The sequence below is a fragment of the Haemorhous mexicanus genome, chromosome 4 (genome assembly GCF_027477595.1).
Source record: "Haemorhous mexicanus isolate bHaeMex1 chromosome 4, bHaeMex1.pri, whole genome shotgun sequence".
In the NCBI taxonomy this organism is placed as follows: Eukaryota; Metazoa; Chordata; class Aves; order Passeriformes; family Fringillidae; genus Haemorhous; species Haemorhous mexicanus.
The window spans coordinates 37,140,175-37,154,360 of record NC_082344.1 but is presented as its reverse complement, the minus strand read 5'-3'; the positions used below and the strand labels follow the sequence as shown (position 1 = coordinate 37,154,360).

At 36.5% G+C, this 14,186-nt stretch overlaps 1 protein-coding gene across 1 annotated transcript in view; it reads left to right on the top strand.

Annotated features, from left to right (window-relative positions):
• The window catches only part of FSTL5 (follistatin like 5), a 269,724-nt gene that overhangs the window by 10,323 nt on the left and 245,215 nt on the right, over nucleotides 1–14,186 (top strand). Inside the window, exon 2 of the mRNA XM_059844470.1 lies at nucleotides 12,856–12,994. Coding sequence (XP_059700453.1) covers nucleotides 12,872–12,994 — 123 coding nt within the window. The 5' untranslated portion in view covers nucleotides 12,856–12,871. The remainder of the gene's footprint in view (nucleotides 1–12,855; nucleotides 12,995–14,186) is intronic.

The window sequence follows — 14,186 nt, the reverse complement described above, 5'->3', positions numbered from 1 at the left end:
GAAATTTTTTTTCTATTGCTCCATGTTAAGGGACAATGTAATTTTTCTCTTCAGCAGGAATTAAATTTTAGTGTAAGATATTTAGGCAGAGGGCAGAAGGCTTGGACATATTTCACTAGAGAAACTCTTCTTGTTTGGTGGGAATCATGGCATCTGTTGAGAGTGAAAACACTGATGAATAATCCTAAACCAGAAGAATGTAACTCCTTATCCACCAAAAGAGAATTAATTTCTTTGTGTATTTAAGGGTAGTAGCTACTTTCCTTAAATATACAGAGGATGAGAAGAAAAGTTTGCAATAGCTAAACCTGTAACTTTGTAGCTATTTTTCTTTCTTTCAGTTTCTAGTGGGGAAAAAAAAAAGTGCAATTACTAGTGGAAAAAGAGAAGAAAAAAAATAGCTTTTCTGTGCTCCCAGACTGAAAAGTGGTATGGTTACATTTACATTAATATTATCATAGCAAGTTTGCATCAGTGAAAATATGAGGATAGATCAGACACCATATGTGCAGCTCCACACTTAATTACTAGACGAACACTTCTGTAATGAAGATTATGGCATTGTTTTAAAATTTGCATCCTCCTTTTTATCCTTGCATGCATGTTATTTCCAGCCGTCTGCAGGAAATATTGTAAAATTAGAGCCAGTGAGCAAATCTAACAACAGAAAACTATTAATGGCAAAAGTCAGTATTACTAAAGAGAAGTCCTAAGTTTCTGGATGTTCATGAAGGGCTGTAATGACCAGAAAATCACCCTAAAAACTAGAATGCTGCTCTAGGATGGTATTTACAATAGACAAAATAAAGGATAATTGGGAGTCACAGTAGCACAAAAGTCTTCCATTTTGCTGTGAGATTCTTGGTCCTGTTCATTGTCACAAGCAAGTAAGGGAGATACTGATGTACTAAGCTTGCTTAAACAGCCTGCCAGTTAGATTTTAAATAAGTTGATGGTGTGCAATTTCACTATATAGCTAAATAGATTCATAGTATTAATTGAACTGTGTTGGGGTCACTGCTATCCCTCATGTCTTATTACGCCTGTTGCTCTGTCTTTCCACTGGCCAGTGGTGTTGGTATGGGTGGTGAGCTGGATTACAGAGCTGATTTGGCTAGAAATGAGCCTTTTCCTGCCCTGCTCTCCACCTGTCAGTTTAGATCAGTTTAAGCTCTCATGGAGCAAGACAGCTTCCTTCAAAAGTATGTAAAACTGATTTGATTTGAACCAGTGTGTTACTGTAGACATAAGCTGTAAAAGTATGGGATAAAACTTGAACAAAGCAGAACAGTCTTATGACTTTGGACACTGAAATGCAGGTAACTGTCTTCCTCTGGCATCCCAAGACATAGCTTTAAGCTTTAAGCTTTTCTCTCAGAGCTTCTAGTGGGATACTTTATCCCTATTGTGTTATCTCACATGAGTGAGGACAGCCTTATGGGAATGCTAATCTAGAAAGAGATTGATGTAAAGCAAACAGTACCTGCATTTATTCTCCCAGGCACGTTTCTGATATCTCATTATGGTAAAAAAAAAACCCCAACAAAACCAACCAAAAAGACAAACCCAAAAAGCTGGAAAGGGCTGCCTTTCCCAGTGTTGTAAGTGGTTCTTCAGGAGTAGTTTTTTAATATTTGCTTTCCAGATTTATATCTCCCTTGGGCTTTAAGAGTAGCCAAAACATAGAGCTGAATCTAGGCAATATTTTATGGGTGATGTTAAAAAAATTCAAGTGACTTTGGAAATAAGTTTTGATACTTTTAATGATACCTACTCTCTTTTTTTTCTTCAGTATGTATTGTGTGTTATATGGTTCACTCAGAACTGTAGGAGGCTATGATATTATTTAGGAACATTAATAGGGAATACGTAGCAGGACCTTACAAACTGGATCTTGGGTTGGGCTGGGGGTGGGGCTGGCTTTAAGCATAGGAGGCTGCCCAAAGCAGTCAACTTAGAGAGAGCAGCAATGGCTCTGCTCTGGTTTTGTTTCCAAGTGTTCAACTGGGTGCAGTGTCAGCAATGAGTGTTGACACTCTTTTATTAAGTGAGGAATTAGGGAATATGAGCAGTATGCATTGCTACATGGAATATCCCCTCTCCCACCTCAGCAGCATCTGCTTTCCCCTCATCTGCACCATGCCAAGAAGATGAACAGTGACCCTGATGTATCACTTTGGTCTCCTGCATTTATTGCCTTTATCCTTTTTTGGCATTCTCTTTTTCTTCCTGCTGGAACTTTCTATTGTTACAGATCATACTCAGTATTTTTGGAGGAGGCAAAGAGAAAAGGTTGGACCTGGGTTTGCTATCAGCTGTGGTATGAGATGATTCATGTCTTACTCTGGAAGATGGAAGTTATCATCACCTGTCTTTGTTGAATGTCAGGTTGCCTCATTTATGCAACTTTAAGGCATTGAAGATGACAAAGAAAGGTGGATTCTTCCCTCTCTCTGTAGGCAGGGTAATCCTGATTTTTCAAAATTAGAGATTTTCAGAATTCAAGAATGATTCTATGAAAGTGATTAATATTAAGTTGATTAAAGTCACTTGGCTATCCTCCACTGGGGCTCTTTCCACTGCTTAATAGTCACATAAGCACTGCAAGAGACTAAACAGTCTTCAGACTCTATTGCATGTTGTTGAATCAGATAAAAACCTTCAAAATAATCTTTTGAAACCCTCTTTCTCTGCTTTGATGAATTTCTGTATTTTGTGGCTTCCAGTAAATTTCATCTGATAACAAGAAATATTTGAAACTGCTGAGAGGTAGGCATTCCCAGACCTTCAAAATCCGGACAGAGGCAAGAGAAGCTTTCAGTTCTAATCACATAGGGATGCTTACCTTAGTCAGCACTGAGGATAATTCATGTGACAGTAACTGATTCATCAATAAAGAGCCACTTGGACATTTGCCACGTGATCAGCATTTGTGACAGAGCAGTTGGGATGTGATGTTCAGCAATATCTCCTGGCTCCTCTTTGAGAGCGTTGCACTTCACAGAGGTGTCCTAGACAATCCCAGAGTCAAGGTGGTTGAATCAAAAATGAGAATAGTGCCAAGGTGGGATGAAAGAGGGGGCACAGATTTATATTTCAGGGAGGTGGGGTGGTCACTCTTCAGGCTGCAGCTTCAGAGTGACACTTTCATGTGAGAACAGATGGGATGCTCTTGCCTATGCAGAGTTCATACCAGATGTGATATGGAGTGTCTGGTGATGGCATCTGAGCATTAATTTATTGTTGAAATACAGGTTTTGTTTTTTTTTTTTTTTTTTGTTCAGAGGCTATTTCTAGTGTTTCCTGGCACATTGATTGTCAAAACTTAATTCCAGTCAATTCTACATGAATATTTTCTTGTATTTCTATTGTATAACTAAAACTGAATATATTTACCTTTTAGCCTTTCCAAAAATAACCAAACTGTGCAAAAAAATCCCCTCAAAACTGAAAAACCCCAAACCAAATAAAATATATAAAAAATTTTTGGTTTTTTAAGTCAATGAACACCAAAAAAAAGTTTTCAATGTATTATACAATGGTGGTCGAGGAGACACAAAATAAATTCCTTTCACATACTACCATTTCATCACCACATACTGGCTTCTCCTTGCTTTGTATTCTCTGCATTCCATTCTACTTAGGAATGACAATTTTTCAAGCTAAAGAATTTTGGAAAAAAAACCCCTGTTTTTAAAATCCTATTTAGCTACAACCTAATCAGGAAATCATGTTTTACTGGTTTACTGTCAGTTTCCAGCATGCATTTGGAAGGCTTCTTCCTAGCAGTTGTATTAGAGTGGTATAAAACCATCAGCAATAAAACCCAGTAAAATAGTATAAGACAGTTAAATCATAGCAGGAAATGAAGGTTTAGATCCTATTGGGTAGGGTTATAAGCATACAATGTGAGAAATGCATTGTTTGATTGGAAATATCTTTGCAAAATTTAAAGAAGACTGCATGTTTTTTAGGAAAATTACTATCTACTAAAATGATGAACTGTATTTAACATAGATAGTAGAACACAAATGACCAAGCCAGCTGTCAGAGTCAATTTATTTTTTTTAATCAGGTATGATAGGATAAGGTTTTTTTGTTCTATCAGATCTCAGAAAGGGTGTGTGTTTACTTCCTATTTTTTCAGTCTGGTAATTTCTTTTTATATAAGGTTAGAAAATCCTTCTTTTATAGACCTGGACTTAAACATCCAAGCACATGGCGCTAGGAACCTATGCCAGCTTTATGACTGACAAAACAAGTGCTATTTTCTATATTTCTTTCTGATTGTTCTGAATTGAGGCTCATGAAGAAAGTTGACCTTTGTGACAATAAAGAAGAAAGAGAGTTGAGACACCACAAAGCAGGAAAGGAGAGAGGCAAAAAACTCCACAGCAGTTAAATTGAAAAAGAGAAAATAACTAAATAGTTTGGTTATTCAAGTACAGAACACTTTACTCTATTTGTATAGTTCTGTGAAGCTGTATGAATACACATAGATATTTTTCTAAAAACAATAACAAGAAACTTTGAATTTTTTTCATTTTAGTTAACAGAGTAATTTTAAAGTTTTGTTTCCATTCTTGTGAATGTTCATTGCAACTAAATCCTATAAATTGGGTGAAATTCTGTACCAAACATATTAAATGTAGATTTTAGAGTTGTTTTCATGTTGTCAATTGGGTCAGGATTTCATCTATAGTTAACTTAATTATATTAATGTGGGCACTGGGGGAGAGTACTGGAGGGCAAATGTATTTTTGGTTCAATCCTGATAAGGACAAACTGCCCTCAGCTACAGATAGTCCTCATTTATTTAAATAGCTGCAACATTCAACGGTCCGTTTGGTTACTGATTGAGCTGTGCTTCAATCCAATTACACCAAAATCCACATGCATCTTTATTCTCTGCTGTATGATAATTTCATATTTCCTGTCAGTGTTTGTACTGCTGTGTATACTCCTCTCCATCACACCAGAGTGCATCCATGTCTTCTATCTTTCAGGAGCTCATGATTTCTTACATGCCATCGACTTTCCCATGTCACATCTCTTGTTGACATGCACTCTAGTAATCTTCCCATCCTATGAAGACTGCTGAAATGCTACTTCTCCTGTCCCTAACTACCTTCTCTCTTTACATTTTTGTGGTTTAGGACTTGTTTTCCTTCTACAGTCCTTTATTATTCTTTTATTACTTCAAATCTGATTAGAGGCAGAAAACCTCAAACCCGTCTGTTCCGGTCTTGCCGTTTTCATGGTGATCTCGAGGAGCAACCTCCAGGGGGTTGGGTTTAAAGGAGCTGAGTTATTTAAGAATCTCTGACTCTGGGTAAAAAAGATGGGATCCATCTCTGTTGGCTATGGCACTTCAATGCAAAGAGTTTTATAGATGTAAGGAGATAAAATCATGACATTAACCAGAATACTTGATGGAAAGTGATTATCTAAATTACCATGGCTGTTTTAACTAATGATAGATGTATCATGGTTTAGCATTCATACAAGGAGTTCAATAACACAAAGGTTTCAATGGTTTTGTTGGTAACTATTGTTTTACCAAACTTCAATGTTTTCTTGAATAACAAAAAGAGAGAAGTAAGGGTGGTAGATGAATATATCACAGCAAATATGGAGAACTTAAATTTTTAATTTAGCAGCCCACCTGTTGAAAAAAAAGTTTTATCTTAAGTGGCCATTTTGCTTTTTCTAGGGTAATGTCTTTTCCCAAACGTACTCTTAACAATTTTCTATGGAAGTGCCAACAGCTGTTGTTCCTTCTTACATTTAGTTAATTTAAGTAGTGTTTGATTTTAGAAGAACAACATTAAAAACTTGAAAACCAAAAATATTTTTCTTTTCTAGCATGTGTGAAGGACACAGCTACACAGTGGTATGCTAGGTGTCAATTTAAAATTTTGTAAAATATTAACAGTACCAAGATATTCACCTGAGTTCTAAACTGGCAGGTTTTCTGTTTCTGGTTTCATAACATAAAGTGGTTGAATTCCCATCAGTTCAGATACTGCCATGATGGTAAACATTAATTCTCTAGGATATTGAGGAGCCAGCTGTGACAAGTTTGTTTAATGAGGGAAGGAGGAGACCACCTTGCTAATGGTATAACCTCCACAAACCAGCACTTGCATATATCAATGATGCTAAAATCACCCTGCGGTTGATACTGAAGTCTCGGGAGAAAAATAGATCAATAGACACAACTTGAATCCCTTAAACAAAGCTCCTCTGAGATATGTGAACTATAGTACTCTCATTTTGTTCTTCTTTCTGAAATATTAAAGACATTATGAGATCATGTGAAGAACTTATAAGAAGGTTCTAAAATTGCCATTTCTCTTTTTATTATAATTCATTGAAACTAGGGTTGCTAACCCTAAGACATCTGGGTGTCATCCTTTATATAAATAAATAAATACACTGAAAATGGTAAGATAAAATTAGAGCATGAATTCAGCAGCAAAGATAAGTGTCCTTGCTGCATCTGAATTTCAGGAACTTTTCAGAAATAGCCCGGGCATGATCAGGCCACTTGTGTACAGGTTCACATGAGCCACTGTAAATCTTTAGGGCCAATTCCAAAGAAGCCCTTCTGGAAAAGCCCTGGGGAAATGGATCTTGCATCCCCCACAGAGAGGGGATGGGCTGCCTGGGTTGCTGCTCTTACCCACCAGCACCTGGCAGTGCAAGTAGTGGAAAGCAGAAAGAGTAACAGTGAAAGGCAGGGAATTCTGGCGCTTGTGCTGGCTGCTCACCCTGGTGGTGCCTGGGCGTACCTGCCTTGGAGCAACCTGACATGTTTGTGAGCTCTGCACAAAGACCAAGTGCACTAGTACAGGAGTTTAAGGGCCTGCACTCCACCTTCTGCTTATGCAGTGTGATGGTTTTGCAGTTTAAATCAGGAAAGGAGCGAGGGAGAGATGGACAGGAGTCAGCCGAAGGCAGGGTACACCTGGCATGACATGGGCTTTTTGTGAGATTTAAAAATAAAAAATTTCTCATCCTGTGTGTTCCAGCCCATGAGCTGTCAGTAGCATTGCTGGCTGTTCTGAAATGACTTGCCAGCCTGTTTTGGTGGGTGAAGGATGAAGAGCATGTGCCTGCACAGTGAGTGGCTGTAGCCACATAAAGCCGCAGCTGAGAGGCAGAACAGATTGGTACGCAGATGTAAGAGCTGCTGGCTGCCGTGGCAGCGCTGCACTTCACAGTTGCAAGCCCCAAGCCTGCTGTACATAGTTAAGGTGACCTAACCACTCTGGTTCAGAGTGTAGCTGCCACTTCTGGAGGAGAACTGGGAGGTGGCAGCATGAAGTGTGCAGTGCTCAGAAGCTGTCAGGAAGTCGTGGGGTTGAGAGCTGCCCCCATGACTGTGATCTGCTTTCCACGGTGCATTTTGACAGGCAGAAACATTGCTGGATATGTATTTCAGCTATATTCATAAAAGAATATGATACTGTGACTACTTTGTAAGAGCCCCATTTTTGGTGTAAAGATAACTATTGAAAGGTTTTTGAAGGCAGGCTGTGTGTGAAGATGTGGGCACTAGGGTAGAGTAGAGGCAGGCTAATGGGAAAAGACATGCTTTTAGCTAAAACTTCTGCTATTCATTCAAAGCTAATGCAGTATAATTTTCTCTACACAAAAAATACTTTCTTTGCTGCTACCTTTCTGCCATGAAACCATAAGGGTAGATAAAAGCATCTTAGAAATGGTAACAGCGTATTCTTTCATGCCTGGTTATTTGTGTCCATCATGATATACAATGAAATCCTCAAAGTCACAAGCAATGAAGCATGGTTTATATTTATTACTGTGCCTGTATTATAAACTTATTAATAACACTGAATATGGTGACATAGCTTATGGTCTTTTTTCTGATCCCCACAAAACAGACAATTCATTTTATTCCTATTTATTTTCAGATTAATAATATCTAAAAGACAGAGACTGACATTTCCTGAGAGCATACAGTGCTACTCCTTGATATGTTGAAATTGACCTTTTAAATAATTCCAGGTTAATATCTGATATATCTTTACTTTCAAGGGCAGGAAGAATGTAGTGATTGGGCCCTTATTTAAGATTTCATTTATTATACTTTGTGGGGGTGTTAAGTTGATCATATCAGTTTATTGAGGTGGAATATTTAGATTTTCAAATGAATTATCTCTCTTCTCTTAAAGCCAAATATCTTGGCTAGTCACCATTTATCAACACAGAACAGAGCATAACAATTGAGAAATTCTGGAGAAAAAACAAAAAAACTTTAAAAATGGCAAAGATCTTAATTTTGAGTATGTATGCATTTTAAAATAAGGCATTCTTGTATCTGGGTATATGTTTTAACTCTTTATATAAAAAGTCTGGCTTAGCCAGGTTACATTAATTATATTTGTTTTTAGTACACTGTAAATACACATGGTCACATTTGGAACTGGTTGTGTAAAATATGAAATCCTTTCAGTCTTCTCTGTGAAGATTACAGCATGGGGACAGATAAAGTAGTGCTTATTATGCATTTGCTAAACTTTCATAGCAACAACCTCTTTCCTAGTCCAACAAGAAAAAGTTAGGTAAAGAACAAAATTTATATTACCAATGAACTGCTGAGAAGATTTAGAAATCGTAATAACTTTGAGAGGAAACACTCGCTATGGTGTTGTAGAATATATTAATTGTTATTAGATATTCATAAGTAAGGTGTCAGAACTGGGATTTAGTTTGTTTTCCTCAAAGTATTGGAAAAGTATTGGAAAAGCACTAGCAGGAGAGAAAAGGGAGATACAGGTTTGCAGTACATTTCCTCAAGAATTATAAGAAATTGTCTCTAACTCAGCAGTGACTATCTGATCATCAGGGTGATGGTGGAAACTCTGTGAACTTTTCATGTAGTTTTCTTTGCTTAAAAAAAAAAAAAATCTCTCTGAAAATTATTTAAGGATCCCATTTCCCTTACCTAAAAAAGGCAAGTGAGATATCCTAAGGTATTCCTTTTGTCTGTTCAGAAGCTATAGGTCTCCCAGCAGTGCTTCTCATCCAAGAGTTTTAAGGTATAAATTTGACACAGAATAAAAGAATCCTCTTATAGATTATAATTTATAAAAAAATTTCAGAATTAACTGAAATGGAAAGGAATCAATCCTGGGAAAACTGCAGAGTACATCAGATTCATGAATGCTCTGGAAATGGGCTAAAAAGTGAAATGACAGAGCCTTCTGAGAATCAGAAAAGAAAATCTAAATTTGATACTGATGAAATTACTGTACAGTGAGAAATAAGGAACAACCATTATCTGTTCCACATCCTTCATTCTATTCCTCCTCAGCTCATGAGGAAAATCTAAGGATGATAAACAACACACAAGACTTCTACCAATCAATTTGATGCTAAAATAGTGCATTAAGCTCATTGTTAATAAGAAAACTAATGCACACGGAGGAAAGAAACTCAGCACCCTACTTACTTGTGTGCAGTGGGGGGGAAGCCCATCCCCTAATTATTTACATGCAATGAGTAGCTGTAAATTAACTGTTTGCATTAATAAGATGGATGATATGGAGTTACTGCTAGTAGTTAAGAATTTCAGTTCAGTATTTTCTGGCAGAAAAATCATATATACATGTGTTAAAATATGTACAGTTAAAATATGTACTGGAATATTTTATAGTTTTAAATTTTTCTTTGCATTTTAACCTATAATCTATGTTATAAGTGAGAAATGTGGGAAGAAAGAAACAGGAAAATGCAGAGTATCTGCTTAAAGAGAGACTAAGCCAAGTAAACTCATCAGATTTCCAAACATGGTTATATGAGTGTAAAGAAGCAACAGTCATCAGTGAAACTAAAAGTAGACATATAATAATAAAAACCTAGAAGCAATTCTTTCAGGAAAATGTAATAATGAATTTAAAAATACAGAAGAGTGTTATCTAAACACTGGAACATCAAGTTCTGCTTGATTATAATAATGAGTAGAGGGTCTAGATCATTAATGCAAATTTGAGTTAAAAAATATATAATTTTGTCCCAGAACGCATGATATAAGAATTTTTCAAAAAAACTTTCTGAATTCTTTATAATGCAGTATTAAAATAAAATTTAAAACTCTCTTTGCTTATAACTTGGGCTGTACCTTCAAGTAGAAATAAGAAAGAGGCAATTTTAGGTAACATGAATATATAGTCTTGATACCTTATTTCTTTCTCTCCGGCTATATGCAGCAGTTGTAATGAAGCTTTGAAAAGTCATTTTTATTCCTGCTCTTTGTTCAATTCTTTAACAATATAAATCCTTAGGACAGATAATATTTTTTCTTAAAATAAAGGCTTCATAATAGTACTTAAGGAGGACTGTGGTTTTGGTAATAATTTTAAAATAAATAATCATTTAAGACATCCAATAAGTTCAATAGAAAATGTATGCTACTTAAAAAAGGCAGATATTTTAAACTCTAAAAAGGCAAAAAATAACTGCATAGACTCTGCATACTTTTGGGATTTTAGGTGGCATGTGTCTAAAAAGCTTACTTTTTAAATTTGTGTTGTGAGTGTTCACCCAAGTATCAGGCAATGAAGTCAGAAACTGAGCGTGTAATAATTTTCTCTTCTGTACAAGTACAAAACATGAGCCTTTCAAGGTCAAACAATTTTCAAGACTATAAGGACTCAATTCTTTTACACCACATGAGACTAAAATCTATTCAGTATGTGGGAGGGTGGTGGAATGTGGCTGCTCTTACAACCTTCTGTGAAATGACTGTTTTCCAACCAAATTTTCATTGTACAGAGAGGCATTCCAGAAGTGAACAAAGGGGACAAAAGTTCAACCATCCTAGTCTTAACATTCACAAGTGCTAAACAAATCTGATTCTGACCTTGAAAGTCAACAATTAGGTATTTAAAAAAAATTCAACAAGCGCAAATAGATGTTTTCTTTGAGATTAAAAATCAAGATTTTGATTTTTCATATTTCTTTTTTCTGGATTTTTTTTTAATGAACTTATTTTTCCAGTAATAGTGATACTGAGAACTAACACGTGGTCAGTGAAGGAAAATGCCATACCATAATGTACTTGAATCCTCAGAGTTCTGAAGCAGTCTTATTTTGGTGTTTCTTGTCAGTAAGCTAGATTAGTACTAATAATACCATAGCAAAGATCCACCAGAACACCTGATCAGCCCTTCTGTTTTGGTAGAAGATTGAGGGGAACTCAAGAAGAAAATTTCACTGTGTCATTTCCTATCTCACTATAATATCCCGTTACTGAGCGGGTGTAGAAGAACCGGCCTCAAGTTATTTATGTAAAATATCCCTCTGTAATAGAGCTTGTTTTCTGTGTTTCAAATAATGCTCTGCTTAATGTATGCTGTGCAAGCTCTCCTAAGAGAGATACTTCTGCTGTGTATATTTGAAAAGCTGGAGTGACAAAGAAAGGTAATTGAAGTGGAAACTGTTGGAAAAAGTAATGATAAATGAGATGAAACGTTAGGTTTGATTAATAGGGGGAGCCAGAATGAGATTAGGTTTGGTGGAACAAAAGATAAGTGATGAAGAAGTAATATGGTGTATTAATGTTGAGCTTTTGTTTGAATTACAAGTGTGAAGGCAAGGCAGGCTGGTAAAAATCAGCTGGAGTGGGGATGAAACAGACCTGTCAGTGGTTTTACCAAGTTTGGTAGAGTAGTCCCCAGGGAAGGGTAGCAGACTTAAGCAGGATCTGTTACCGAGACTGTGAATAGAGGTAAGAGTAGAGTCCATTTACTACATGTAATATCTCCACAGGAATTAATTCTATTCAGTCTCTCTGCCTTCAGGTGACTGCGAAGGCTACTGCTATGTGAGGAATGATAGGAATCAAACCCACAGTTTGTGTTACAGTATTGCCAGGAGCATGACTGTAAATGATACAGGATAATAAGTGATCCCCAATTTGTTCACATTTTATGCTCAGATGATTTTCCATAGAAAAGAAAATGTCAGGCAAGACTTCAAAATTCACTGCACAGTCTGGGCTGCTAGGGCACTCTTATGATGTTTTGTACTTAGTCCTGTATATCTTGATTCTTATCAGAGGTTTCTACATTGGCAGGCTAAGTGAACTAAAAGCAAAGTAGAAAGGGGAAAAAAATCTCCACTCATGCATGAAAGTGGCTCATCTCTGCCCCATAATGCAGGACTAAATAATACAGACTAGCAGACTGACTTGGGAGTATCTTGAAGTAATGAAGATCAGTTTGCTGTGTTGTCTGTTTAACATGATGGTTTCAACATGAATGCTGAATACCAATAATAAATATTGCATATCTCTAAAAGGTTCTGAAACCACTTATATAATGTATGTATGTACATCCATTAGGAAGCATACAAGGCAACTCTCATGCCATATGTATCTATAAATCTGTGAGTATGATTATTATAAACTTTTAGGTTGTGAATAGTGCATCACAGGAGACCATGTTTGAAATAAAAAGTTGATGAACATGTGATTGATGATAGTTTTTTTTCTTTCATCTGAGAAAACTTATTGCATTTTTCATCACTGCTTTTCTTTTATGTTCTGTCTTTTCTTTGACTTTTCCTGGTTGTTTCCTCATTGACTCCTTTATATGAGTATTAAATAATGTTGAGAAAATTTTTGGTTCAGCACAGCGGAATTGATACTGCTGTCCCAAATACTACCACCATTTTTTCTCTTTGCTGTTGAGCCAGATGGATTGTCCTATATCTACTTACATTTATTCAAGTCCACAATTGGATTGTCAGTATTGGAAATGTTTATTATACAGCTTGTGCTAAAGTAATATTGCATCTCTGAACTTGTACATTTTATTTTCACAGAAACAGACCTGTAAAGATGTTTATGTGGTGGTCCACTGTTTTACTTCTTGGATGCATTTTTCTGGGAGCAGAGGGGTGGCCAGTCAAGGAAGGATACAACTTTAGGCCCTATCAGCCCCTAGTAAGATTGCGACACAAGGTATGGATTATTCTCTAATAGTTCTTCCTTTTCTTCCATGGGCAAGGGATAAATTACACTCTAGCCTTGTCTTTTTTGTGTTTATTGGAATAATGTTCAGAAATTAACTTTTTCAAAGGGAATGTGGTAAGATCTGTTTTAGCTTCAAAAACTAGAAATTAGTTATATTTACAGAAACTCAGAGGGGGAGCCAGGAGAGGCTCTCTCTTAAAGCAACTCTCAGTCTGCTTAAGGCAATGACTTGTCCCAGTCCTCAGTAAATTTCAGTCCAAGCAGCATACAGGGAAACTGCCCATCAGAGAAGAATGGTGTTGCAGTTAACTGATGAATAGAAGCTTGTTTGGAAGAGGTAGATGTTCCCAGGGCTTGCTGAGTTTAGCAGTTTTGGACCACGGCACAGTGCAGATGTTTTTTGAGTTACATGGTTCCCATATTCAACTACTACATGCCATTCAAATTTTGCCCACCTAATGCTCCTTTGTCATGAGTCCAGGACTCCCAAAACAGTTCTCAGCTGCCCTTCTTCTGGTAGCTAAAAGGGAAACTTCTGTGGTGGTTCTGTAAAACAGGGAAAAGGGCTGTAGTATTTCCATGGGCTGTCTAAAGTTAGCATAGTTCTCATCAGCTTAATTCTTTCTTGGCATGGTAGTCATGGGAGCAACATCTGAGGTGCCTTAAGACCTACAGTCAGGCCAAAAGAGATGATAAAAAAATTTCACCTTTGTGAATTTTTGTTCTACAAGTAAGAGGCCTGAATTATAGCCAGAAATTCTAAATGTTAGTTTCTATTAATGTTTCAAGATACTGCTAGTTTTATTTCTCAGTACTATTTTGTAAAGTATGAAAAATATTTCTTTTTGGTCCTGAGTTTAATAAAAAGACCCAATATTGTGTGATTCTATCTCAGCGTACAAGGAGGAACTGACAACATGGGTTCTCAAACAAGTAGAATACTTGCCTATTAGCTAATTAATGTATGCTATGTAGAATAAATACAAAAAGTTTCTTAACAGATAGAAAGTAAAATCTTAAAATAATACAATTATGCACCCTCTAGGGAAAGTTCTCTATCACAATAAGACTGAATCAGGCCACAGTCAAGGAAAGAAATAACTCTATCAGCACACAGGTTTTTATGCTGAGTATTATTCAAAACTTTGTCTCGTCATTTTATTTCCATTTGACAGCTGTA